This window comes from Leucoraja erinacea, chromosome 2 (genome assembly GCF_028641065.1).
Source record: "Leucoraja erinacea ecotype New England chromosome 2, Leri_hhj_1, whole genome shotgun sequence".
NCBI lineage: Eukaryota > Metazoa > Chordata > Chondrichthyes > Rajiformes > Rajidae > Leucoraja > Leucoraja erinaceus.
The window spans coordinates 34458123-34480255 of NC_073378.1; the positions used below are offsets into that span (position 1 = coordinate 34458123).

At 42.8% G+C, this 22133-nt stretch overlaps 1 protein-coding gene across 3 annotated transcripts in view; it reads right to left on the reverse strand.

Annotated features, from left to right (window-relative positions):
• Positions 1-4257: 4257 nt before the first annotated feature.
• mboat1 (membrane bound O-acyltransferase domain containing 1) overlaps positions 4258-22133 on the reverse strand; it is a 99469-nt gene continuing 81593 nt past the window's right edge. For all 3 annotated transcript variants that reach the window (XM_055654761.1, XM_055654753.1, XM_055654770.1), the window contains 3 exons: positions 20480-20612; positions 12043-12194; positions 4258-5429 (listed from right to left, as the gene is read on the reverse strand). In XM_055654761.1, coding sequence (XP_055510736.1) covers positions 5264-5429; positions 12043-12194; positions 20480-20612 — 451 coding nt within the window. In that variant the 3' untranslated portion in view covers positions 4258-5263. The remainder of the gene's footprint in view (positions 5430-12042; positions 12195-20479; positions 20613-22133) is intronic.

Here is a 22133-nt window from a genome sequence, read left to right on the forward strand (position 1 = left end):
TTCCAGTCAACAATGGCCAGCTCCTCCCTCATGGCCCCATAGTCCCCTTTATTCAACTGTAACATTGACACCTCCGATTTACCCTTCTCCCTCTCCAATTGTAGATTAAACTTGACCATATTATGGTCACTACCTCTTAATGGCTCCTTAACCACAAGTTTCTTTATCAAATCCAGTTCATTACATAGCACTAAATCCAGAATTGCCTTCTTCCTGGTAGGCTCAGATACAAGCTGCTCTAAGAATCCATCACGGAGGCACTCGACAAACTCCCTTTCTTGGGGACCAGTACCAATTTGATTTTCCCAGTCTACCTGCATGTTGAAATCTCCCATAACAACCGTAGAATTACCATTATTACATGCCAATTTTAACTTTTTATTCAACTTGCACCCTATGTCCAGGCTACTGTTTGGGGGCCTGTAGATGTCCCATTGGGGTATTTTTACCCTTACAATTCCTTAGTTCTATCCATACTGACTCCACATCTCCTGATTCATTTAGTTTACATTTCAATTTTACATATCATTAACCACACAACTTACTTTAGATCCAGATATCTACCATAATTCACCAACCAACAATTGATGATTAATACTTTATTATAAGGTTATAGAAACAGAAAATAGGTGGAGTAGGCCATTCGGCCCTTCAAGACAGCACCTCCATTCAATATGGCCATGGCTGATCATCCAAAATCAGTACCCTGTTCCTGCTTGTTCCCCATATCCCTTGATTCTATTAGCCCTAAGAGCTATATCAAACTCTCTCTTGAAAACATCCAGTGAATTGGCCTCCACTGCCCTCTGTGGCAGAGAATTCCAGATTCACAACTCACTGGGTGAAAACGTTTTTCCTCATCTCAGTCCTAAATGGCCTACCCCTTATTCTTAAACTGTGATCCCTGGTTCTGGACTCCTCCAACATCGGGAACATTTTTCCTGCATCTAGGCTGTCCTATCCCCTAAGAATTTTATATGGATCTATTAGGTATGTTACAAAACCTACCTGAATCGTGGCTGAGAATCTGCCCCACCCCGTGTGCGCGATTTTGGCGCTGTTTAGAGGGGGCGGGTTTAAAACACGATTTTTACTAGGCTGTTGCAATCGAAAATGTTCAGCCTAGTAAATCATTAACGAAAAATCGCTGAAAGACCCCGTCGCAAAAGGTATTATTAGTTTTTATGGCCTTGTATAATAGTTATAGTAGTTTAAAAATCACTCTCTAAACCCGCGACCTCTCGCAGCCCCAGGGTTTTATAAAGCAAACAATTAAAGGTATGTACCTTATTTTTACATTAAAAGGGGCTTCTTAAGAACCCTGTATATAAAGTTTTCTATAGCGAGTAGCTAATTTTGGGCTCTTTATATCCCGCAGTATTTTTCTGGGCATTTGAGGGCACAAATCCACTGCAATGTGAACGTTCTAGACCAGCGCGTTCACAGGAACCCACTAGAAAGCCGATTTAAAATGGACTTTAATTTACAGCAATTGAACACTAAATTCCTTCCATTTGGCCTATAAATTAATGTAAATGAGATTTTAAAATCATGTTTTATTGTGAATTATTTATGAATATTATATGGACACTTGGGCTATTTAAAAACGTTAATCATTTATTAAGAAATGGATAGATGTTTAGATCTAGTAATTGAAATTTGAAATTTGCTAACTTGGGTAACTAACTAATTATATGCTTTAATTTCAGGTCATCCAAGTTAGATTATTTTATGTTTGTTTCAGAATGGTTCAATCTACGATAACTGAAAATTTCATTCAGTTCTCTTAATTTTTAAGAAGGTTATGGCCTTTTGACTGTCCATGATCACAGCTTTTTTGTTATGTCCATAGAAAATCAATAGGGAACAAGATGCTAATTTCCGAGTATGAAAATGCCCATAACTTTTTAAATACTTGAGATAGGAAAGTGAATTAGGTGTCAAATTAAACTTATTTTTATGCTTTATCTGATGGGATAAATTACAGACTTGATTTTTTGGATCTCAAAATTTTGTAACATTGCTATATCTATAAGATATCCTCTCATCCTTCTAAATTCCAGTGAATATAAGCCCAGTCGATCCATTCTTTCATTATATCAGTCAGTCCCGCCATCCCAGGAGTTAACCTGGTGAACCACTGCAGCACTCCCTCAATAGCAAGAATATCCTTCCTCAAATTAGGAGACCAAGGGTCATATGGGATAGGAGTAAAATTAGGCCATTCGGCCCAAAGTCTACTCCGCCATTCAATCATGGCTGATCTATTTATCCCCAATAACCCCATTATCCTGCCTTCTCCCCATAACCTCTGACACAGAACCAATCAAGAATCTATATATCTCTGCCTTAAAAAGGAACCACGGACTTGGCCTCCACAGCCTATTGTGGCAAAGAATTCCACAGATTCACCACCCTCGGATTAAAGAAATTTCCCTTCATCTCCTTCCTAAAAGAACGTCCTTATCTTTGTTTGGCACACCTTACACAGAGTATGCAAAGTCGCCATTGGGTGCCGACAAAGTTACAAAATGTTCAATGTCGTCCACAATGGTCTCTCTTTGCTCTCCGACTCCCCCCCCCCTCTTTGCTCTCTGCAGCCCTACCGGGTCCCCTTTTGTTCTCGGCAGCACGCCCTCGATTCCCCTCCGGCACCCACCTTGGGCCTGTCCGACCTCCGCCACTCAATTCACACCAATTGGAGTCTAAACCTAATGTTCATTCACCTGACATTACTGCATGCTCCAAATCAATTAGCTCACATTTCAACGTTCAGTCGCTATTGTTTTCCTTCTTGTAATTATTCATCTGTTACTTACAATTCCCCAGACATACCTATTTCCCTCTTACTATTGGCATAACCAGCACTTGTGTCATTCAGTCTCTCCTATGCTCCACCTTGTGCCCCCTCCTTTTCACACAGAGGGTGGTAGGTATATTGAACAAAATGAAGTAGTTGAGGCTGATACAATAACAACATTTAAAAGGTGGTTGGATGGGTATTATAGGTAGGATAAGATAGGATATGGTCCAGGCACATGTAAATGGAACGAGGTTGGATGGTGCATCTTGATTGGCCAGAGGGCCTGTTGCTGTGGAACTTAAAACCTGTATTGTAACATCAAGCAGTTCTGATGAAAGGTCATTGGCTTGAAATATTAACTGTTTCCCTCTCCACAGATGCAGTTTGACCTATTGAATATTTCCAGCATTCTGTTTTATTACTTCCAGCATCTATAATATTTTGTTTTTGATAAATAGATAATGATGACCAAAGACCTTCAAATTGTCTCAAATGTCCAGCGGGTACATTGGGAAGTAAATCTACCTTTCTTCACAAGTCTATCTTTTATCCAATACCAGACTCACAACAATGTGATTGATTTTTGAACAGTTCTTTCAAATGACTTTAACAAAGCTCCGGTAAAGCATATTTAGGTACATGGTATTACATTTTTATTCGGGGTCCTCATGCTAGCAATTAATTTTTTTTAAACCTTTAAATTTTCTTTCCCTTATGTGCTTCTTCAGCTTTTCCCTTGAATTATTCTGCACAATGCACTAGTCATGTCTCTACTATTTATTTCATTCCCCTTACATGTTTTTCCTCTACCTGCTAAATTTTTGTAAGGTGTCCTTGAGACTCTTGAAAGGCGCCCATAAATAAAATGTATTATTATTATTATTAATGTTGCAGTCATTTCCCACATTAGCCGCAGTTATTCCGAGAAGAACCCGTTAAAGCTTTAGTTATCCTCGAGAGAATGATAGGGGGCATGGTGGCGCAGCAGTTATTGCCAGACAGCGGCAGAGACCAAGGTTCGATTTTGACTATGAGTGATGTCTGCACAGAATTTTTATGTTCTCCCCGTGAGCTGCGTGAGTTTTCTTCGGGAGCTCGGGTTTCCTCCCATACTCCAAAGACATGACGGTTTGTAGGTTAAGTGGCTTGGCAACATTGTAATTTGTCCCTAGCGTGTGTAGGATAGTGTTAATGTGCGAGGATCGCTGGTGAGAGCGGATTCGATGGGCTGTATCTCTAAAGTCTAAAGTCTAAGAACAGGGAAGTCAGTTTGTTTCAGTCACACACAAAAAATAACCTGCTTTCAAAAACAGGTTTGTAAAAGACCAAATTGACAACACGCATGACACAAAATAAAATAAATAAATAGCTTTAATATATATATATATATATATTATATATATATATTTTATATATATATATATATAAAAAAGATATCTATACATAATATATATATTGGCAACATCCAGTTTTCGATCAATAGAAAATCTATTAGGATACACGTAGATAAAGCTTTCTCACAAGCAATTTTGATTTTTTATCAAAAATTGTATAAACAAAACAGAACACGGAATTATTACAAGTTTGTTGAAGTCGTATTTTGTGCAATCTGTGGAAGTATTTGTTCTTGTGTCAATCACTTTGTCGGTATACCTCAGAAACTCATTGATCATACAATCTAAGGCTGTAAGTGTAACGCGTTACAACCATCCCCTTGCACTTTCTTCGACACTCACTTTCATCCAGCTAGATTGAGGGATGAAAGCTGTGATGATTCCATCAAGGAGCTTCACTCCAGAAGAGGAGAGACCCACCAAAAAAATAAGTTCCCTATTCCTTCCAAACCATGACTTGGCAAAACATACCACATACAGCCTTGAGGCTCAGAAGGTATTACATTATTAAATCAATACATTTGAACTTATGACCAAAGGTTTTATTGTTTGCTAGTGTAAGAAGGCCAATAGTATAAATGGCTTCATGGCTGGGTCAATCGTATAAAAAGGAAGATCAGTATTGAATAAAAGGATAGGTTTCAGAGTAACAGTATGGTCCAGGAACAATTATATCACTTACACAGGTCTTTATATAAATATACTTCATCCATTGTGTAAAAATAGTGTCCAAATATTAATGGGACAAACATATCATTTTGAGCAAACAAAAACACAACAAGTTTTGGCAAATATCAGCAATCCCTGGATTCCATAGTCACCCCAATGATCCTGGTTCAATAGTGTGGCTAGGGCAGGGTTGGTAATAAGTGGCTGCACAAAGCAGAGATTACTCTAAAACCACACATATGCACATACACATTCTTCATTAATCAACTCAATTCCTTCAATCATCACCAGGGCATTTTTGTGGTTAAGATCATTCAGATGCTGGATTTTTTTTTGGTTTGCTTTCCTCACTCAACAGTTTCTCACTGGCATTTCACATGTCCAGCATACTTCATTTCTACTGCTCCTTCTTGGACTGCAGGTGATAGGAGGCTGAGTGGGAGGAGTTGGCACTCAAAGAAGTCAGGTCGATTTTTGCCATCTTTTCAACAATCTTCAGTTTCCTGATGGTCAGAACTGGTAGCACAAGTGCGCACAGAACGTGAAAATGGAAATACATTGACCTTCAAAGTCAAAAGAGAGACAAAAAAAATTATTCAATGTATGTACAGCACCAAGTTAAGTATAATTGTACTATCCAGATGGCACTCACCAAAACGACTTTGCTGTTTTAGTGTTCAACCAAATGATTCTTCCTACTCTGGAATTATCTATGAACAGCTAAAGTGACATTACTTCATCCGTAATGGGACTCGTCCAAAAGCTCGTTGGTCGGCGGAACCGTGAGGTAGCTGGAGACGTCGGACGCAAGGAGCAAGGGCCGGTAGGAGGGTGAACCAGGGCAATACGTCCAGCGGCTTCAAGGTCGGTTGCAAGAGGCACCACCCGGGCACCAAAGATGGCTGGACGAGGAGAGGGACATTGGTTCGCGGGAACTGCTCCAACACATCGAGCACGCGGGCCAACTGGACTTTGGAAATGACACCAAAACATGGTAATATATGCTAAGAGAATTTCCCTGTGTAGTTGCATGTGTGACAAATAAAGCATCATTGAACCATTCAATATGATTATGGAAATCCTTTTATAGTTCACCATCACACTTGTGACCAGGATATTGTAAAGTAATTGTAAAGTAAAGGAAGGCATTGTTCAAATTACCTTGGCTTGAGCAAGTTTATCTATGCTGCAAGCAACAAGCGATACTATAGCTGGCTGGCCCCCAAGTTAGAGAGTTAAAAAAAAAATGATCAGGCACGATTTCTCTACCCAAATCATAATCCGTTAAATCCAACGCACTCCTATCGGAAAATTCACAACCAAGAGTCAAACAAGGACAATTTACTCTTATGTTTTAATCGTATATGGTTCAATGTCTGGGCATGCATGCAAGTATCTGGATGAGATGTCAAAGTTTGGTTGCAAGGGTGGGGGGGTGGGGGGGGGGATTGTTGTTACCAAATTGACTTCAATATGGAAGGACAGATTCTACCAGTGGGAGAGAATCTAGGGCCAGAGGGCCATATCCTCAGAATAAAAGGATTTACCTTTAGAAAGGAATGAGGAGGAATTTCTTTAATCAGAGGGTGGAGAATCTGTGGAATTCATTGCTGTGGAGGCCAAGTCAATGGATATTTTTAAGGCAGAGATAGACAAACTCTTGATTAGTAAGAGTGTAAGGGGTTATGGGGAGAAGACAGGAGAATGGGGTTGAGCAGGAAAGACAGATCAGCCATGAATGAATCGCAGAGTAGACTTGACAGGCCAAATGGCCTAATTCTACTCCCGAATTCATGTCCTTAGAAACTTATTAGATATACCATGTTTGCATGCAATATATTTCAGCAGATTTCAAATGAAGGATACAGAATAGAAACCGGTGCAAAGCACAACATAACAGAATTGTGGAAATAATCTAATGCAATGTGTCTATATTTGAGTTTGCTTTTTAACCAGTACTGCAAAATGAGTGAGTTGAATCTGGCAGCTGTTACAAGGAGATGCTCACATCTGGCCAAAAATAATCTAAATTGGAATTGGCTAGGCTGAAATCAAGTTCTAGGCTCAGTTTTCATTTCAAACGCTATTTTATTTTAGCCAGAAAACTTGAAGGTCAGCCAGTTCTAAATATTCAATGCTGAAAATTATTTTACTTGCCCTGCTGGATTCTACATTAAGTCAGAAATCAACTTGGATCTGTTTCCTTTGCTCCATAGATGTTGCCGCACCCGCTGAGTTTCTCCAGCACTTTTGTCTACCTTCCATTTTCCAGCAACTACAGTTCCTTCTTAAACATTTAATCAACTTGGATCACTACTTTTTTCAAGATGTCTCACAATTGTATCAAGCCGCGTCAAAATTAAAATTCCCCACAATAGCCTAAACAAACAGAGCCATCTAGCAGGACAACAACACCATCCAATAGACAAGGAGTAAAAATAACATTTCACAAACAGCTAGTGCATATAGGCCAAGTGTGGCCCACTATTGAAGAGCTACTTAGAATCCAGGAGTGCAGATATAATGAGCTTGTATTCAATCAATCTCAACATAAGCATTCATGGAGGGGAGTTCATGTGGAAAAATCTCCCTCAAAATAAAATACATCTTGTTTTTTAGCATTTAGGTACACTAATAATACCTGGCAAAAGATTTGACAGCCCATATGTTAGGGAAGTGAATATGTGGAATTCATTGCCATAGACGGCTGTGGAGGCAATAGACAATAGGTGCAGGAGTAGGCCATTCGACTTTTCGAGCCAGCACCACCATTCAATGTGATCATGGCTGATCATCCCCAATCAGGAGCCCGTTCCTGCCTTCTCCCCATATCCCCTGACTCCGCTATATTTAAGAGCCCTATCTAGCTCTCTCTTGAAAGCATCCAGAGAACCTCCCTCCACCGCCCTCTGAGGCAGAGAATTCCGCAGACTCACAACTCTCTGTGAGAAAAAGTGTTTCCTCGTCTCCATTCTAAATGGCTTACTCCTTATTCTTAAACTGTGGCTCCTGGTTCTAGACTCCCCCAACATCGGGAACATGTTTCCTGCCTCTAGCATGTCCAAACCCTTAACAATCTTTAATGTTTCAATGAGATAGCCTCTCATCCTTCTAAACTCCAGCGTGTGCAAGCCCAGCTGCTCCATTCTCTCAGCATATGACAGTCCCGCCATCCCGGGAATTAACCTTGTAAATCTATGCTGCACTCCCCCAATAGCAAGAATGTCCTTCCTCAAGTTAGAGAACCAAAACAACACACAATACTCCCGGTGTGGTCTCACTAGGGCTCTGTACAACTGCAAAAGGACCTCTTTGCTCCTATATTCAATTCTTCTTGTTATAAAGTCCAATATGCCATTCTCTTTTTTCACTGCCTGCTGTACCTGCATGCTTACTTTCATAGGCTGATGTACAAGGGCCCCCAGATCCCGTTGTACTTCCCCTTTTCCCAACTTGACGCCATTTAGATAGTAATCTGCCTTCTGCCAAGTCATCGGGTATTTTTAAAGCGGAGATTGATAGGTTTTCGATTAGTAGGGATGTTAAAGATTACGGGGAGAATGGGGTTGAGAAGGAAAAATAGATCAGCCATGATCGAATGGCAGATAATACTCGATAGGCCAAATGGTCTAAATGCCACTCCAATGCTTAATAAAGATGTGTCCATGACCATTTTTAGGGAGACTAGATTGCTCTCTGGGACCTCTTATGAACTTAGGTGGCTACCCAGGACATCTCCATGTTTGAGTTTGAGACAGAGCATGTTTCAATGCCATCAGAAACCATAACTCATGACAGGGCACACTGGATGGCCAGTAAAACTGGTGTCACATAGCTCCAGTGACTCCATGCTGTCTGTATGGAGTTTGCATTGTCTCCCTCTTAACCGTTCATTTGTGGGTTTCCCCTGATCTTTCAGTTTCCCACACATCCCAGTTATGCTGGTTTTTCAGTTTAGACCGCAAGACATAGGAGCAAAATTAGGCTATTCGGCCCATTGAGTCTGCACTGCCATGCAATCTTGGCTGATCTATTTTTTCGTCTCAACCCCAGTCTCCTGCCTTCTACCCATCAAGGATATTTTTTATTCTTCTCCTTCAGTCAAATGGCAGATGGAGTTTATTCCAAGCAAGTCTGGGTTATTGCATATGGGGAGAATTAGCATAAAGGGAAAATATACAGTTATGATCCTTAACGACATTGATATACAGAAGACTTTGGGGCTCTAGTCCATTGCTTCCTGAAAGTGAAAACACAAGTAGATAGGTGGTAAAGAAGGAATGTGATATGCTTGTCTTCATCATTGAGGGCATAGTCGAGAAGTCATGTCGGAGCTTTATATAAAACTTTGGTTTGGCCGCATTTGGAGTATTGCGTGCAGTTCGCTTCCTGCAACCAACTGCAGGAAGGATGTGGAATCTTTGGAGAAGGTGTAGGAAAGGTGGCAAAGTTTAGCAGAATGCTGCCTGGATTAAGGGTGTTAGAACATACACCATAGGACACTACAGCGCAGGAAGAGACCCATTGGTCCACACTGTCGGTGCTGAAGATGATGACAGTTAAACTAGTCTCCTCTACAACAACATCTTCCTGTACTTTTACAGTTTTACACATTGACAATTTAGTTATAGGCAAGCCTCGATTTTCCCTCAGATTCAAGCGAATAATGTCAACCATCAGATGGAAACTGAACAAAACTGAACAAAACATTACTGTAATTCTTGAGCAAGTTTACATTTTCTTTTATCACAAGAATCTTACAGAGTCCAACTTGTGCAGGTAATTTTGAAATAATATAATCATTTAATTAGCCAAGTATGTAAACATGCAAGGAATTTGATTTCCCAACAGTCATACAAAAAAGCAACAAGATACATAACCACATACAAATTAAACATCGACTTAAACAGCCACAATGGCGTGTGAGAATCCCCAGGGCACACAGCATAAGCGAAGACCCACAGCCATCAGTTCAATGAGCCGGGCCACACACACGCTCCTTCACCGTGATGTGACCAGAGTTGTACCGACCGCTGTCATTCTCTCTGCAGTCCCTGTCTGCCTGAGCAGTCAGAAAGCCGTCCACAGTCGCACTAGACTCCTGGATGTCCTCATGGAGCAATGTCCCCACAAAACACCGAGACCACTGCATTCACGCCACTCCCTCCGACTCATCAGTGCAGGCAGCACATCCATCTTGTTTTTTCGGCGACCTCACATTCCCCACAGTGATGGAAGGCAAATAACTTACACCTTCCCTTTCTCCCGCGGTCGGGGCAATCGCAACTTCCGCAGTCAGGGCGATCGAGGCCCCCGCAGTCTGCGCGATCGAAGCTCCCGCGATCGAGGTGGTCGAAGCTCCTGCGGTTGGAGGTCCCGCAGTCGATCCCTAACAAAGGGACCTGCAGCTCCACGATGTTAAAGCCACAGTGCAGAGAGAGATACGATGAAAAAATCGCATCTCCGTCGAGGAAAGAGATAAAAAAAGGTTTTCCCCCAAGCTTCCCCCATCCCCACATAATATAAAAACTAAAAGCACACTAAAAACATACGTAATCCAGACCAAAACATCAAAGGAAGGAAAAGACCAAAGAGGCTGTTGGAGAGGGTGCCATGTACGGCGCCACCTGGCTATCCTAACACTAATAGTACAATTAAATACACAAGAATATGATCAAACAAATTGGGCTCTGAAATCTTTAGGAGACAAAAGAGGAAGGTTTTATGTAGTGTCTGAAAAAAAGGCAGAGTTGGAGAGGATGAGATGTTTAAGGGATATGCAGTGAATTTTGGAGCTTTTGCAAACTGAAGATTTTGCCATCAATTGTGAGGCAGTGAAAACTGGGATCCACTAGATCCAGGCAAGTCTGGAAGAAGTGGAGGCCATGGAAGAGCTTGAAAATAATGATGTGAATGAGTTAGCATGTGGACAATAACACTTGGAATTTCAACAGTGCAAATTGCATACACTTGTGTTTATTCAACAGTGTGAAGCATTATGGCCAAGGTCAAGTGTGTAGGGAGGAACTGCAGGTGCTGGTTTAAATCGAAGATAGGCACAAAATGCTGGAGTAACTCAGCGGGATAAGCAGCATCTCTGGAGAGAAAGAATGGGGGAAATTTTCGGGTCGAGACCCATCTTCAGAGTCTGAAGAACTCTGAAGGAGTCTGAAGAAGGTTCTCGAACTGAAACATCACCCATTCCTTCTCTCCAGAGTTACTCCAGCATTTTATGTCTATCTGTGGCCAAGGTCAATATCAATATCTGCATGGCACTCCCTCTAGTGGCCAGCCACTGGAGAGCAATGGAAATTTAGGAAGAAGGAAACGTTTTTGAGCTCGTCAAGACTTTACTGACCCAGCTCCAAATCCACGTTGCTCCAAATACTCGTTGACCCATTTCCATTAACAACTTTGGTTATCAAAAAGCTTTAACTTGGGCGCAATTAAAAAAAAGAATCACAATTGAACTATCTCATTGTGGAAAATATGGGAGTGCTGGGACTATGGCCTCCTTAAGTGTATCAATGCACACATTTATACTTCACATGGCAAAAGTGCAAACTGTCACGAATTTAACTGAACCTAGTGTTGATCTTTTCCTCAAAGTCATTAATGAACTTGACAATATTTACCCATCCAGGTAAAGTAGAATTTTTTTTCACTTTCCTTGTACATATACACTTGGTTTCAATCATATATATCATGCATCACAATTCTACCAGGTCAGAATCTCAGATTTTCTGGGTATATGCAGTTCAGTTTCCCCATACACAACCTAAAAAAATATGTCCCCTCCTTGGTCAGTCAAATGATAAATTATCAGCGTTACTGTGAAAAGTAAGAGGACGATTACAAATATTTGCAGTTATGATTTTCCTATAAATCCAATGCTTTTTGGAGTTTAAAGGTGAAATCCAAAAATCAAACAGCAGGTTTACTTTTACTTGTGCAGGAAGGAACTGCAGTCTACACCAAAAATAGACACAAATTGCTGGAGTAACTCAGCGGGTCAACCGGCAGTATCTACGGAGAAAAGAAATAGGTGACGTTTCGGGAAGAGACCCTTCTTCAGACTGAGACACAGTCTGACACAGTCTGAAGAAGGGTCTCGACCCCAACCGTCACCTATTCCTTTTCTCCAGAGATGCTGCCTGACCCATTAGGTTGACTTACCTGTAGAATTTGATAGTAGGCTCCGTAGCCAGAAGAAGGAAAGGTGTTACAATATAGCATAGAGCCAGCTGAGTCGAAGTCCAAGTGAGAATATCATAGACAACTTTCTTTGTTTTAGAAGAAAGGAAGTAATGTCTGAAGTTGGTCCTCATCTACAAGGCAGGAAAAAAGCAAGAGGTTCAGAACAAAATTCATTAATAATGAAACTATTTCAAACCTTACGAGAAACAAGGAACTGCAGATAATGGTTGCAAGAAAACTTAGTTAGAAAACTCGAGTAACTTAGCGGGTCAAGCAGCATCGTTGGGGTTCATGGATAGGTGACATTGGGGTCAGAGCTCTTTTTGGGTCCTGGAACGTCACCTATCCATGTTCTTCAGAGATGCTGCCTGACTCGCCGAGTTACTCCACCAGTTCATGTCTTTTATTATTTCAAAACATTTTGGAAATGTATGCGGTCGCAATGCTCATAGACTTCTTTAAAACACACATAATAGTGGCCTGGAAATTCATTAGCTCTTTTCATGACGTTCACAAACTATGGTGGATGGAGCATTTAGATCAAATTTTCAATCACAATTCTAGCACAACAGGGTTTGCACACTTTTACCAAGCAATGGGAAACAGGAGCGGTGTCATGGAGCACACAAACAGGCACTTCGGCCCTCGTCCATGCCCCATCTACACTAGTCCCATTTGGCCGATATCCCTCGAAACCTATCCTATCCATGTACCTATCTAAATGCTTCTTAAAGGTTGCGATAGTACCTGCCTCAACTATCTCCTCTAGCAGCTTGTTCCATACACCCACCAGCCTTTGTGTAAAAAAGTTACCCCTCAGGTTCCTATTAACTCTTTCCCCCCTCACCTTAAACCTATGTCCACTGGTTCTCAATCCCCATACTCTGAGCAAAAGACTCTCTGTGTGTTTACCCAATCTCTTCCTCCCATGATTTTGTACACCTCTACAAGATCATCCCTCACCCTCCTGTGCTCCAGGGAGTAAAGTCCTAGCCTGCTCAAACTCTCCCGACAGCTCAGACTCTCAGGTCCGGGCAACATCCTCGTAAATCTTCTCTGCACCCTTTCCAGCTTGACAATATCTTTTCAACAGTGCATGTGACTATTGTGAGCAGTACAATCTCACAGATCAATGGCACTTAGACATGTAGCCAGCACAAAGAACACAGGGTCTTAAAGGGAATAGTTGGCATCCAACATGTCAAACTACCTTGCTTATCACACATTTGGACTGGTACATGGATGAAAGGTTTGGTGGGTTATGGATCAAATGCATAAAAATGGGACCAGCTTAAATGGGCATTTTGATTGGCAGTAATGAGTTAGGCTGAAGGGCCTTTTTCCGTGTAGTATGACTCGAAAATTCCACTGAAAATGAATGGGGATGGAAAGATTTTTGGAGGCTTGGGAGACTGTACTTAGATTTGGAGCTTGGAATAACAATATTTTATTCCTCCCCGATTAATCCCTGAAGGCTGGTCCGGTGCACCTGAGGAAGGGGTGGGGGATGGGTAGAGAACAGGTGGAATCAGGAGCCATTCAAGGTAACTAGCAGAAGAACCTAACAAGTTATAGTGAATTTGACATCATTGAAGGCCCAGAAACACTCAACAATATTGAAAATGGTATTGTTACCTAACAAGGAACGGTTGATTGTCCACTATAACCAACTGACGTGGTTAAAGTTCAACCCAAGGCTGGGAGGGAAGAAACGTGGCATTTGGGTTGTGGTTAAACAAGTGGGAATTTGCAGGCTGGGAGGCACAGTCAGATCAGTGGATAACTGGAAGAACTGGTGCAGGGATGGGATGGTGCAACGTGAGTTTCAATCTGCTGTAACCAAAATCCATTATATAGAGGTTCATTTATTCCAAAGTACCTAACGGATAAATAAAGTTCATTGAATTGAATTGAATTATCGCAAGGCTTTACCGTATTACACTCATCGGGGTCAGGGAACATGGTTAATGTGTAGCTATGAACCTTACTAGTTAACTAATAGTAGAAGCCAAGTTATATCAACCACTGCTTTCTCCTGGAGGCCATTGTATTTTTTTTCTCCATTCTGGATTTCCTCTCTCTTTCTCATTCTCACAGCTTCACAAGCTTGTGCAAGTGTCAAACCAGTTCCTGACAGCAGCTGCCATGATAACATAATACCATCACACAAACCAACCTCCCTTCTATTGACCTCTCGCTGCCTCGGCAAGGCCAGCAGCATAATCAAGGATGAGTCGTAACCTGGCCACTCCCTCTTCTCCCCTCTCCCATCAGACAAAACGTTTAGAAGTATGAAAACACATACATCTATAGTCAGGGACAGTTTCCTCCCAGCTGTGATCAGGCAACAGAATCATCCTACCACGACTAGAGAGCAGTTCTGAACTACAATCTACCTCTTTGGTGACCCTTGGGCTATCCATACATAGAAACATAGAAAATAGGTGCAGGAGGAGGCCATTCGGCCCTTCGAGCCATTCATTGTGATCATGGCTGATCATCCCCTATCAATAACCCGTACCTGCCTTCTCCCCATATCCTTTGACTCCACTAGCTCCTAGAGCTCTATCTAACTCTCTTAAATCCATCCAGTGACTTGGCCTCCACTTTTATCAGCACATTAATGTGTCCTTAATGTGTTTCTACCAGAATCTTTGCAGTTCAGTTCCTTATCACCATACAACCTACACACCATGACCTCTCCAATGCAAAGGAGTTCCTGTAAATTTACTTTGCCTCTGTGCCAGCTGGTTGTAGTGACAGGGGGTTTAAAAGGTTATAGTTTTCAGCTTCAGAAACACAACAGGCAAATTTGTTTCATCTCTGAAAACGGGCAAAGGGATTGCACTGTGGATTTACCACACACCTGTTGCTTCTGAAGCATCCTGCTCAGCAACAAGGATGCAATGCCCAGGCTTTATAAGCCATTGGTCAAATCGCGTGTGGAGTATTGTGAGCCGTTTTGGGCCCTATAACTGAGGAGGGATGTGCTGCTATTGGAGAGGGTCCTGAGCAGATTTACGACAATGATCCCAGGAATGGTTGGGTTAACATTTGATGAACGTTGACAGCCTGTACTCACTGGAGTTTAGAAGGCTGAGCGGGGACCTCATTGAAACCTACCGAATAGTGTAAGGCCTGGATAGAGTGGATGTGAATAGGATCAGGTGCAAAATTGGGCCATTCGGCCCTTCACGTCTACTCCGCCATTCAATCATGGCTGATTTATCTCTCCCTCCTAACCCCATACTCCTGCCTCCTCCCCATAACCTCTGACACCTGTACTAATCAAGAATCTATATATCTCGGCCTTAAAAATATCCATTGACTTGGCCTCCACAGCCACCGTGGCAGAATTTCACAGATTCGCCACCCTTAGACTAAAGCAATTCATAGAAACATAGAAATTAGGTGGAGGAGTAGGCCAGTCGGCCCTTCGAGCCTGCACTGCCATTCAATATGATCATGGCTGATCATCCAACTCAGTATCCTGTACCTGCCTTCTCTCCATACCCCCTGATCCCCTTAGCCACAAGGGCCACATCTAACTCCCTCTTAAATATAGCCAATGAACTGGCCTCAACTACCCTCTGTGGCAGAGAGTTCCAGAGATTCACCACTCTCTGTGTGAAAAAAAGTTCTTCTCATCTCGGTTTTAAAGGATTTCCCCCCTATCCTTAAGCTGTGAGCCCTTGTCCTGGACTTCCCTAACATCGGGAACAATCTTCCTGCATCTAGCCTGTCCAACCCCTTAAGAATTTTGTAAGTTTCTATAAGATCCCCTCTCAATCTTCTAAATTCTAGAGAGTAATTCCTCCTCATCTCCTTTGTAAAGGAACATCCTTTAATTTTGATGCTATGGCCTCTGGTCCTAGAGTCTCCTACTGGTAGAAGCATCCTCTCCACATCTACTCTATCCAAACCTTTCACTATTTGGGAAGTTGCAATGAGGTACCCCTTCATCCTTCTAAACTCCAGCGAGTACAGGCCCAGTGTTGTCAAGCGCTCATCATATGTTACTCACTCATTCCTGGGATAATCTTTATAAACCTCCTCTGCACCTTCTCCAGAGCCGCCACATCCTTCCTCAGATACAGTGCTGAAAATTGCTTACAATACTCCAAATGTGGCCTGACCTGCGTCTTACAGAGACTCAGCATTACATCCTTGTTTTTGTATTCTAGTACTCTTGAAATAAATGCTATCATTGCGTTTGTCTTCCATACTACCGATTTGACTATCATTTATGATATGACTTGCAAATTAACTTTTTGGGGATCCTGCACCAGCACTCCCACGTCCCTTTACACCTCCAATTTCTGAATTATCTTCCCATTTAGAAAATAGTCTACGACTTTATTCCTACTACCAAAATGAATGACTCCACTCTTTGCTACACTGTATTCCATCTGCCACTTCTCTGCCCACTCTTCCATCCTGTCCAAGTCCTTCAGCAGAGTCCCTGCTTTCTCTACACTACCTGCCCCTCCACCTATTTTCATATCATCTGCAAACTCGGCCACAAAGCTTTCAATCCCCTCATCCAAATTACTAATATACAACGTGAAAAGGAGCAGCCCCAGCACCGACCACCACAGAACTCCTCGAGTCGCTGGCAGCCAACCATAAAAAGTCCCGTTTATTGCCACTCTTTGGCTTCTGCCATCCAGTCAACCTGCTATCCAGGCTAGTATCAGCCCTTTGATACCATGGGCTCTCATCTTCCTTCGCATCTTCACATATGGCACCTTATCAAAGACTTTCTGAAAATCTAGGTAAATAACATCCACTGACTCTCCTTTGTCTTTCCTGCTATTTACTTCGTAGAATTCCAGCAGATTCGTCAGGTAAGATCTCCCCTTCACTAAACCATGCTGACATCGCCTATTTTATCATGAACTCCGTAACCTCACCCTTTATAATGGAATCTTACCAATCAGTGAAGTCAGACTAGCCGGCCTACTGTTTGCACTCTTCTGCTTTGCTGCCTTCTTGTTCAGAGTGGTAATATTGGCAATTTTCCAATCGTCTTGAACCACTCCTGACATGAGTGATCTTGAAAATATCACTATTAATGCCTGCGCAATCTCTAAAGCCACCTCTTTCAGAACTCAAGGGTGCAGTCCCATCTGGCCCAGGTGACTTATCCACCTTCAGACCTTTCAGATTCCCAAGCACCTTCTCCTTAGTAATAGCCAGTTGGAATATGACAGACAGGGAGAAAACATTTGTATCTACAGGGGAGAGCAGAACTAAGGATCATAATCACATGACAGTTATTAGCAATCCAGTGGGGAATTAATATTCAACATTCACAAGGTACTTATAGGATACACAGTAGAAATTACTACAAGTCTTCAGAACAACTGGCAAAGGTGCTGGTGGCATGTGATTAACATAAGTGAGAAAAGAGTACTGTATAAGCTGACATGGTCAAACAATGTGGAGTGAAAGTATAGGAGCAGGGAGGTTCTACTGCAGTTGTACAGGGTATTGGTGAGATCACACCTGGAGTATTGTGTACAGTTTTGGTCTCCAAATCTGAGGAAATACATTCTAGCCATAGAGGGAGTACAGAGAAGGTCCACCAGACTGATTCCTGGGATGTCAGGACTTTCATATGAAGAAAGACTGGATAGACTCGGCTTGTACTCGCTAGAATTTAGAAGATTGAGGGGGGATCTTATAGAAACTTACAAAATTCTTAAGGGGTTGGACAGGCTAGACGCAGGAAGATTGTTCCCGATGTTGGGGAAGTCCAGGGCAAGGGGTCACACAGTTTAAGGATAAAGGGGAAATCCTTTAGGACCGAGATGAGAAAAACATTTTTCACACAGAGAGTGGTGAATCTCTGGAACTCTCTGCCACAGAAGGTAGTTGAGGCCAGTTCATTGGCTATATTTAAGAGGGAGTTAGATGTGGCCCTTGTGGCTAAAGGGATCAGGGGGTATGGAGAGAAGGCAGGTACAGGATACTGAGTTGGATGATCAGCCATGATCATATTGAATGGCGATGCAGGCTTGAAGGGCCGAATGGCCTACTTCTGCATCTATTTTCTATGTTTCTATGTTCATGTGGAGCAGAAACCAGCAAAAACCAGATGGATCAAATAGCCTACTTGATTGGTATAAAAATCCAGAGTTTTCAGTACTGTATAATATGTAACCATATGATTGCTTTGTTAAGATCATAAATCCATTGATGGCACATCTTGAAAATATTGCTGAGGCTTTGCCTCTCTTTCAAACAAATGACTGACTAGGATGACATGAGAAGTTAGGCCGACATGAGAAAGTTAGAAGTTTTCAGCAAACATAGCTAACCACAAACACACAGCAGAATCTATTTAAAACAAAGCAGAATGCCTATTTTTAAACAGATTTTTATAAATCAGAAAAGCTTCTCTCATACACCTTTGGCCAATTTCTTTACAATTAAACAAGTTTAGTTTTAACAATATTTGTTCAGTGTGTTTTGCAGTACAGATCCAGCATCCTCGGTTCCAGAGCCTTTTCTGGATTATCTGTTTCGCTAGGCCAACAGTGATTGCGGCCTCCGAGAGAGATCCAACGGTACCGGAACATTCCACCTAGGCCGTTGAAGAGCCGAAATACCGGCATGCAAAGTCAGCCTTGGAATGCGGATGGGAAAGGCCAGATTCTGGAACTCCGGCCACGGGATGAATTCGACTCGCGGATCAGCCACAGAAGTCGGCCGGGAAAATCTGCCGGGGTGGGGGGTTGGATTTCAAGTATGATTTTTATAATTTTGTCTGGATTAAAGGAGGTGTGGACCTGTACTTTCAAATCCATATCTCTATAATCTTTACTATCTATATCTCCCATAATCCATAACTTTTACAACCTTCCAAGACATTTGTACGTGTCAGATCTGGTTTCATGTACATGGTGGATTTTAAAAATCTCGCTTTTGGTGACCATGCCTTCAATTACCGATGTGTTAATTTTTGGAATGCCCTCCAATAACCTATTTTTCCTAAAAACTGCATGATTGACCAAACAGTTGTACATCTGTCTTTACACTGCTCTGTGAATCTGTTCCATATTTTCTCTGTAAGGGACTGAGCGCTATGTAAAGCCAAGATGCTGCTGTTAACTTTAACCGACCACCATATTCCTCATGCTTGGAATTTCCATTTCTCCCTTGAGCTTTCTAAAACAATGTAAATTTGCAGATCTATTGTGAAGTAGATGTATGGCCGTTTACAACAATATTAAAATGTTGTTAAAATCACCACTATTATACATTACACTGTGAACTCTAGGACCAAGATTAATTGTCAAAACTAATTGGGTTGCGTTAAAATTGCAACAAAAAAAAAAGAAAGTAATAGGATTTGTATAATGGCGCCAAAAATGGCGGCGCCTGCATATGTAATATATGCAAAATGAATGTTTCTGTGCAGTTGCATATGTGACAAATAAAGCACTATTGAACTACATTACATATAATAAATTCCTGTCACAGATCAACTGGGCTATTATATTTCCATTGTCAGAGTAACAGTTTTGCTTGCTGAAAAGAAGTGCGCTCTGCATGTTCTTTCCGTGTACTTCTTCCATATAAAATGAGCTCTGCTTTAATATTTTTTTGCTGGTTTGGTGAAGATTGCAATTTGGGGTGGCGACATATGAAGTTCCTGTGTCTCAAAGAGGACCAAGCTGAATACATGATAATTTAACCATGGTGTACGTGTACAATTCAAAATGCACTGTGGTTTTAACATAGGTTTATACGAGCAGTTATACAATGCTGTTAAAGAGGCAACGCCCTGGTTAACAGAGAATCTTGAACATTTGTCAACAAGATGAATATAACATGCACTTGTTGGCATGATGAACATATATTCAAAGAAACCATCAATTAAATCAGTACCTCCTACACAGATCACCCCAGACCCACACCTTAGCCCCCATCTGTTTCTCATCAATGTCTGCCTCTTGGCAAGATAAATATTGATAATTTAGACTTTAACGTTAGAAGCATAAAGAGAGCTAGCTCATGATACAAATTTTGGCTATGTGGTTGACATGAGGAAAGGATTGGACTGCAGGAATACGTGTCTGGCTTGGTCAGCTGGGAGGAAAAGAAAATAAGTGGGGGGATACTGAATGATGAAGAGGAACAGATGGAACTTACATACAGAATGTAAAAAACAGCAGAACAGGGGAACACAGCAGTTAAAAAGGCTGTACCTAGGTAATTGTGACAATAATGTGTCATTGAATCATCAATTCTGTATACAATAGGAGAATGGCTAACTTAACAGAAATCAGTGAGTTACTTTTAAGAGCTAAAAATCAGCGAATATCTTCCTGCAGTTTATTTAATGTTTAGGATAAGAAATGATATCAACGAGTAGACAAGCATCATCATGCAATGGATAGGTACTCACCGCTCTTGCAGCCAGCGTGATAGGGATTGCAGTAAAAAAAGTGAAGTAATAGCCAGGGTACACTCCATGCCACAAGGCTGAAAGTATGAACGTTAGAGCAGTGGGGAAGTAGGGAGCCCGATTGTAACAGACACTGAGGAAAATAGAAAAGGACAATGTTAGAAGAAACATGATACAAAAGTCAGATTTGCTTTGCATTATTAGCCACCATGAACACCAAGTTGACTCTATGTGCTATCTGCCAATCAACAGTTATTTTAGACGCACATGGTGATCCAAAATGGCATCCATCTATCTATATATTACTAAAAGTCTGTTCTTGACCGGTTTTGGCCATCTGTGCTGCGATTTCTGAGAGAACGCCGCCACCTACGGCCGTCATTTTTGGCCACCTCGCTCTGAGCCCCCCTCCGCCGCATGTGTGCCGAGGATTTTTCCAGTCGATGAAAAATGACAGAGATATTAATGATTTTACAAAATTCCCCATTCTCTCTGCTGCCCCCGCTGGCGGCAGGGGGGATGGACTATAAAACCAGGAAGTGGTGTGCCTCAATTAGTCTGCAAGCTAGAAGGCAGAGGGTCATGTTTCTCTGAGCTGTGAATAACACTGAACACATGTCCACACAACTGTGAGTAAGTACCCTTAATGTGGTTTGAAAATGAAAATATGGTTAAAGTAAAAAAGCACTGCCTGCAAATGGTTGTTTGGGGGGTTTGGGTTCTCTCTCTCTCTCCCTCCCCCCTCTCCTCTCCTCTCTCCCCTCTCCTCCTCTCCTCTCCTCTCTCCTCTCTCCCCCCTCTCCTCTCCCTCTCCATCCCCCTCCTCTTCCCCCCCCCCCTCCTCCCCCCCCCCCCTCTCCTCTCTCCCCCCTCTCTTCTCCTCTCCACTCCCCCCCCTCTCTCTCTCCCCCTCTTCCTTTTTTCTCCCCCTCCTCCCCTCCATCCCCTCCCCCACCGTCCCTCCCCTAATCTCCCTCCCCCTCCACACACCCCCTACCCCCTTCCCTCCACCCCCCTCCCCCTCCCTGCTCCCCACCTCTCCCCTCCCCTCACCTCACCCCCCTCAGCACACCCCCTCACTCTCCCCCTCCTCCTCCCCCCCCTCGCTCTCCTCCCCCCTGACCTCAACCTCCTCTCCCTCTACCTATACCCTACTAACTGGAATAAGTGATAATACCCTAAACTAATAAACCTCCTCTGAACCCCAGCTCCCCCCCCCTCTCTCTACCACCTCTCCTCACCCCCCCTCTCTTTCTCCCCTCTTTTTCTCCCACCCCCTCCCCCCATCCATCCCCTCCCCCACCGTCCCTCCCCTAAACCCCCCTCCCCTCCACACACCCCTACCCCATTCCCTCCACCCTCCCTGCTCCCCACCTCTCCCCCCCCCCCTCACCGCTGCCCCCCTCCCCTCACCGCTCCCCCCCCCCCCCCCCCCTCACCTCTCCCCCCCTCTCTCCACCTCTCACCCTCTCTCTCTCCTCCCCTCCACCCCCACGTTTCCCCTCTCACCGACCCTCCCTCTTCTCCTCCTCGCCAACCCCTCTCCCTCTTGCCCCTCTCTCTGTGTCTCTGCCCCTTCTCTCTCTGCCCTCACTCTCTACCCCCCCCCCCTCTCTAGATGACACTGCAAGTTGGGGGCTATGCGTCAGCAGAT